This window comes from Zingiber officinale, chromosome 7B, assembly GCF_018446385.1.
Source record: "Zingiber officinale cultivar Zhangliang chromosome 7B, Zo_v1.1, whole genome shotgun sequence".
NCBI lineage: Eukaryota > Viridiplantae > Streptophyta > Magnoliopsida > Zingiberales > Zingiberaceae > Zingiber > Zingiber officinale.
In genome coordinates, this window is record NC_055999.1 from 112,051,614 (window position 1) to 112,059,076 (window position 7,463).

General features: G+C 35.7%; 1 protein-coding gene across 1 annotated transcript; it reads right to left on the minus strand.

Annotated features, from left to right (window-relative positions):
- Positions 1–1,968: 1,968 nt before the first annotated feature.
- On the minus strand, positions 1,969–6,439 carry LOC122004074 (putative respiratory burst oxidase homolog protein H). The gene is made up of 15 exons (XM_042559011.1): positions 6,013–6,439; positions 5,248–5,410; positions 5,116–5,164; positions 4,909–5,022; positions 4,368–4,787; positions 3,891–4,277; positions 3,715–3,810; positions 3,522–3,637; positions 3,346–3,448; positions 3,170–3,258; positions 2,937–3,087; positions 2,715–2,861; positions 2,512–2,640; positions 2,354–2,432; positions 1,969–2,286 (listed from the first exon to the last, which is right to left on the minus strand). Exons 1-15 carry the CDS (start codon positions 6,407–6,409, stop codon positions 2,177–2,179), a joined length of 2,550 nt encoding a protein of 849 aa, XP_042414945.1. The 5' UTR covers positions 6,410–6,439; the 3' UTR covers positions 1,969–2,176.
- Positions 6,440–7,463: the final 1,024 nt, after the last annotated feature.

The following is a 7,463-nucleotide window of genomic DNA, read 5'->3' on the forward strand; positions in this document are numbered from 1 at the left end:
TTGTGTTTCTCTTCATAGGCAAATTGAGCATTGTTGCAAAGAGGTACATTAACCAAAGGTCAACATCGTACCCTTTTGAGTGTTGGCATTGTGCACACTTGTGCTAGAGCTGACCCCCCTTGGTTATCACGTGGATTGCTTCTTCATTGCCCCATGAATTCCATGTGAGTTATTGTGGGCTCATCACAACGAGTAATATGGTAAACGAATCAAATGTCCGTGAACAAATTTAGTATTCAGCTTAACATAAGAATTTATTTATGTTTATTTAATATACAAGGCCAGCTAAATAAATAAACTTGAACAATTCATCAAACTAAATGAATAGATTTGAATAAACATTATGTTCATCAATAATGTTCAGGAATAAAATTTGTATTCATTTATTTATGTTCATTTATATTCCTTAATGTTTATGAACATACATTATGAATTGTTCAATTTTCAGGATTAAAATTTGTATTCATTTATTTATGTTTTATATTCCTTAATGTTTATGAACAAACATTATGAATTGTTAATGAATAAGATTCAGGAATAAAATTTATGAATTATATTCATCCATAACTTTTATCAATATAACAAATAAATTTAAAAAAATTAAAGTGAACAAATAAATTTGTATTATCAAGTTCAATAATCAATTAAATAAATTTAAAAATAATAAAATAAGATTAAATTGAGAACTCAATGATATTTTAATAAATTATGCTCAAGTCAAACTTAAACTAAATTTAAACTCATTAAAAAAAAAATAACAACCATTCTAACATATTTATTTATTTTAATCTTGGCTTAAAAAAAACTTAAACATCACCAAATTAACTCCTTTATAGCCTGGAAGAACGTTATCCCTTTCAATTTTTAGTCCACGTGACCGTTTTTCCCTTCAACTATGTATATATTATTAAATAAGAGATATTACTCAATTAATTATTATGAAAATTGTAATGGTCTATTCTAAAGGTGTTGTTTTAGAATTAAGTCACTTTTAAAACAACATAAGTTGCGGGTTATTTATTCCAAGTTTTATAATTGTAACGTGCTCTAATTTTTTTTTTCGGTTAATTCCATCAAATGGTATTACAAGCCTAATGATCTATTATTATTATTATTATTATTATTATTATTATTATTATTATTATTATTATTTAGGTATCTAACTTTTTGAACCAATTAATTTTAAAGATGACTAGTCTAACCTTACGAAAATTTTTACCGATTATCAGGATAAATTTGAGAAATACAGATGGATCCTAGCAAACGGTCCAATATCACGAGTGGTTCGAATACCACAGACGTATATCTCATGAGAGATTAGAACCCTTGCTACAAGAGAACTCATCCTATATTTTACCATCGCACTGTGTCCCGAAGAATCTAATGATCTATTTAACTCCCAGGATGGATCACTGAATGGATAAATTGTACAAAAGTTAAAATAGATTTGTAATTAGAAAAAAAAAAAGATATGTTTGTAATTCATCAACAAATCTATTTTGATCAATTTCTGATTCACCTAAAATTGATCAGATCAACATTCCGTTTTCTCTCATGGTGTAGAAATTGATGTCAAAAGAAAAATAACCGTCTTTATTGATGAATAAAAAAAATTATTAGAAAATAAAGAATATAAAATTTTATATAGTGATTTCTCAAAAAACCTAAATCCTAAATTAAAAAACGTAAAAAATCTAAATTATCATAAGACTATAAATAAATAATTCTAATTATATAATCTGACAATCTAACCCAACAGCTAGCTCGTCAGAAGTTTGTGGTCAAATCATGACGGCAAGCCCACAAGCTTGTAGTTGCAAAGTAGTAGCAACGCTCGCAAGCTGACAGATAGACCAACACAAGCTCACAACCTCGTCGTGGTGTGATGATAGATATTAAGCAACTTGAATTTAAAGAAAATGAAAAGCTGGAGCAATGAAATATGACTGGAAGGGAATTTGATTTCCAATTCAAAATAGAGCTGGCTGGAAATTGCATGTTCAATTATCCCAATAATTTTCCATCACTACTGTACACTCCTTTTCTAAATGTATGCATATATGATGTAACAACTGAAAGACCAACAACACTCTGATGATTTCTGCAGAAGATTCTTACACTTGATCCCCTGTTTATTGTGTATGTTCGCTTTCCTATCTGTATCATTTTGTTTCCTTCAGAAGTTCTCCTTGTGGAAGTGAAACCGGGTAGTGGTGTTATGGCTGAATTCTTGTGAAAGATCTCTAAGTTGTTTCGTAAGTGTGGGTGATCCGCAGTAGAAAACACCTGAACATTACACATTAGAATCCTAATGCGGAAACATGAGTAAAGTAAATGCTACAAAATAGTTCACCTATACGAGCTGCTTTGTGGGTGCTGGACAGATTTGAGAAAACTTTTCTCCAGTTTGGTCTGGCAAAGTGTGTTCGTATCTGTCAAGCAAGAGCTAGAGATTAGAAAGGAGAAATTGTGTTTATTTTATCCAATTATGAGATGAGGGGCTTGGGTTACCCGGCTTCCTGAGACTATATCGACACCATCTTTGGCATGTTGGAGTGACTGAACCATTGCAATGAGGGCTGACCTTGCATCACCTTCTTCATACACGCTTGTCAAGTAGTTGTGCATCTCTATGGCATTCTGTTAATTGAATCAGTCAGGGCACTGTGTGAAACATAAGTATCAGTAAAAGCAGAGGGATTTTAAGGAAGTACATTATGGTCGCTTTCTGCAACATCATTCATGACACCTTTGAACCACTCAAACGATCCTTGTTCCCTTGTCACCCAGTAAAAGTAAGCCCTCCCTGGGCCATTTGATCTGATGAGGTTGGGATCTGGGTTATGCATTCTTTGGAATTCCTACATGAACCATAAACCAGTTAGAAACATGAGGGATTGGCATTTAGAAAACAAATTTCTGCAAATCGTAGATACTTCATTGGTCTTTATACTGTTCAGGAGATCCTTCAGTATGCTAATAAACGGAGTTGCACCAATTCCTAATCCGATGAGCAAAAGAATGTCATACTTCTTGTAATTTTGAGCTGGTGCACCATACGGACCATCAATGTAAAGCTTAGGGAATCTGAGATGTTACTCATCAGAGCTTGGCGCATTCAATAATGTTGTTAATTGGTTGACATCAACTGCTAGACAGTGACACTAACCTTGTATCTTCAAATTGAACATCTGCCACAACCGTGGTTTCCAGTCTAACTAGATTTGCCTTCTTTGAGGTGACCTGAGCCTGACAAACCTGTATTAAGAGATGTCTATTAAATCGATAAATCTGACAAACATTATACTTTTTCAGCAAGAAGAGACACTTTGTAAATGAACTAACCTTTCCAAATAGGTTCCTTAACTCAGATGTCCAGTCACCCAAGGTTCGGATATGAACACTTAAGTGTTCATCTCCTGGTGCTGAGGTGATTGAGAATGGATGCCTATTGAGAAAATATTTACTTCAGACAGAAATAATCACTTATTACTCATTTCATTTTGAAGCTAAGCACAAACCATTCAAAAGGTGAAACATCAGGACATTTGACGAACAGGTACATCCCACTTTTATATTTGAAACCTGGTGGCTTTTTCATATGTATCGAAAGAACATTACCAGGATATATAGCTGCCTGCATGACAGATATATGTGAAAGATGAGATTTCAAATTTGCATGCTTGCTAACATTCATGCATGTAAGAAGACTACCTTAACAATGCTGACGCCATAGCTTTTCTCACGAACTTTACGAATTATTCTCTCGCAAGCATAAAACAGTATAGGGACTGCAAGATACATCCATGTCTGTGTGCATACAGGAAAATTAATGCCAAAAAATATTCCACACACAACATATGGTATGAAAAGAAAAAGGTAGGACTTACTGTCTTCTTATACCATTCCTTAGTGAGGAAGAGGAAGTACGAATGGATTATCAGAAGGATGTATGCAACAACCAGAAGATGATGAGCATACCAAAATGCATTGAACCCAGCTAAATGGTGGAGGGGTGATGGCAACTTGACCACACTCCTCCTAAAAGAATGTGTTGCTAGGGTGAAAGAAAATGACATGATGAATATCATCAGAATACCAGTGATGCCTGGGACACTTGCCAACAAAGATGGATAAGTAGGCTGCTTGTAGTTGAAATCAGGTCCCAATGTGCTCATGAATTTGGTACGTGGACAGTTAATAAGCCTCGGAAAATCACATGTTAAATGTGCAAGCACGTGCACTAAAGTTCCGATGGTTATTGCCAACGCAATAGTCTGCATACATTAAGGGCAAAAAAAGAAACATAACTTGATATTTACATCATTTTCCAGGAATATGCTTAATCATAGGAAAATCTCTGCTACCTTGTGGAAGTTTATGTTGTCATCAAATGGAAATACTGAGCTAAGACGAGTAGATCTCAGCCTTGTAAGGGTGTTGCGACAGACAGGGATGAGAATCAAAGCCATATTTAGTTTCAACGTTTCAGCAGCAGCCTTGGCTATGCAGACACAATAGCCCATCACTTCAAATGCTGCTCTCCTTTTGTACTGGGCAAACTTCCATGAAGCTAGGACTATATTCAATGTCAACCAAAAGGAAATAACCCATATCCTCTTCCAATTCTCATGAACAGAATCTGCAGCATTGCTGATAAATCTATTCACTGGGTTTCTGTATCTCTTTGGAATCAATGTTCTTGCAAGGCTATATGAACGTTTTAATGTCTTCTCACTTCCTTGTTCGCTAACCATACCTCTAAGCAATGTCTCAAGCTGCCAAAGCTGGGACAAGGATTGCAAGTTAATCATGTTAGTCTGATATTACAAGCCATTTGTTCTTCCTGATTTAAGAAATTTCACCAAATTTGGAGAGAGTATTAAAAAATGGATACAACTCTCAGACCTCGATATAGCCTAAGCCATCAGGGTCTAGTTCCTCCATTATGAGAGCAGCATAGGTTGCTGCATTTGATTTCAATTTTGCAAGCTTGTTTGCTGAGGCACTCAGAATGATTATCTATAAGCCAGGACACTAATATTATTCTCTTCAGCGTAAAGAAAATTAAAACAGCTCCTGCATGAGAATCACTGAGTGATTTTGACTAGTTACCTCTTTCACCTCTTCTTCAGACAGCTTTCCATCACCATTCTTATCACACCTATTTAATAAGTCACAGCAGACAATGTCAAAGGACACTCATGAGACAAAGGTCGAAAACAGATAAAAATGAGAGAGTGATACATGTCAAAGAATATTTGTAGCCGAGAATCAAAATTTTGGTCTGTCATTTCTTCCCAAAACTCTTTTAGTTCATCCTTTGTTATACCATTTTCTGGCTCCAAGTTTCTTCTCCTTGCTAAAGTGACAAACAGCTCTTCAGCAAACTCTTTTGATTCAGCCATGCCTAAAGTTTGGTAATGAAGACAAGGATTGTGAGAAACTAGTGCAGAGATAAATCTGGTACCTATAATTTTGAATCTAATATCGAAAAAGGGTAAAAATTTAAAAGAAAATTCCATGTCCTATCTTCTACTTTTCCCCTTTTTCTTCATTGAAGTGTTTATTTTTCCCCTTACAACTTACAAGGACTTTAAATTGAATATTGAATTATTTCCCCAGGGTCATACTTTAATCAATTCGCTTATTAGCCACCTATGTTGATTTATTCAGTATGTGTTCTTAATAAACCAACACGAGGATGAAAGAAAGATTAGCTCTCATCAAATGATTTTGGTCATCATTTGCTTAATTTATCTTTAAGATCATTCACTAGGTATAACTTTCCTGAGTCAAAAGATCAAATTTTACCAAATTCTTTGGCTCATTAAACTTATTTGACTTTGAAGATAAATCCTTTGCAAATCTGTAAGCTCACGAAGTAGGAATAACAGAGAAAAGTTAAAAAAAAAAAAAAATCTGATTCTTTACTTCAGTACAACTTATCCGATACGACAATCGATCCTCAGATAAAGGGGGAAAAAATAGGCAAAAGATGGAGGAACATACCAATGCAGCGGCCGAAGTTCTCCTTTGGAAGACTTCCTCTAATGGAGAATTGCTCGAATCGCTTCTCGATGGCCTTCCACCCCTCGCTGCCGCCTGAGGTCTTGTCGAGAAACTGGAGCCCCTTGAGCCCCATCTGCGTGCTGGAGGCCACTCGGGTCATCTTTGCGGTGGCATTGGACCTTACTCCAGGGCTCTTGCGGGAGGACGCACCCCTGAAGGAATCCCTCAACCCAACCTTGATCTTGGAGGGCCGGGAGAGGGAGCTACCGGGTGGCTTCGAGCGGGGAGATTTGGCCGGGGTCAGTGGATCGGGGGCGGCGGTCTGGGTCTGGTCGGAGAGGACGACGATGCTCTGAAGCTCGTGAGCAGTGCCCGTGTAGTCGTGGCCCGTGGTCATCGTCGAAATCGGCGAAGAAGAGAAAAGAAGAGGAAGCTGTGAGTTTGAGGGAGAGAAGAGGCCGTTGTTGGGGACATTCAAATAACCATAGGAATGGCAATATTACATTTTAAAAAAAAAAAATATTGGCATTTAAATAAATATAAAACGATTAATCATTTTGGATAACGCCGAGTTGGGATGACCGATCCAACCTCACAAAAATTTTCTACTGACCAGTAGGATATATCGGGAAGCACTGGTGGTGAGTGATCCAGAAGTCCAACATCCCTTAGTTAGGACTCTAAACAAAGCCAAGCCGAGCCGAGCAGAGCTTTAGGGTGTTCAAGTTTGTTTGATAAGGTAACCAAGCCGAGCCGAGCCGAGCTTAAAATGAACCAAACTTTTGAAATAAGTGTTCAAACTTGGCTTGACTTATTTTTTATGAGCTTGAGCTTGTTTGAAGCATAGCTTGAGCTTGGTTCGTTTAGATATTATCAAACTCTCAATTCAAGCTTGACTTGAGCTTGGCTCATTTAAATGTTATCAAACTCTCAATTCAAGTTTGTTTGATTGTTTGAAAGCTTTAGTTGTTTGATTGGTTATTAAGCTTGATAATAAAAATTTATTTATTTATTTTATTGTTTGTTTAGCATATTGAAAAGAATTTTATTCATGAATTGTTCATGAACGTTAACGAGCTGAACACATATGTATTCAAGTTTATTTATTTAGCTTAATGAGTTGTTCAAGCTTGTTTGTTTAATTAATCTTATATATATTGAACGAACATAAACACGTTCTTACCAAGTCAAACACCAAACTTGTTCACGAACGTTTGGTTCATTTACAACCCTACCCTTAGTTACAAGTCCTATTTAAAGAAAAAAAAATTCTTATAAATACATCATACCTAAAATTGAACCGTAAATACATGAGAGACAACTGAATGTTCTTACTAGCTATTACATCATAGCTCCGGAGGCCTTAAATAAATATAATATCAGCCATATAATAATAATAATAATAATAATAAATATAAATTCAGTGCCCAAGCTGCCTTGAAATCGAACTT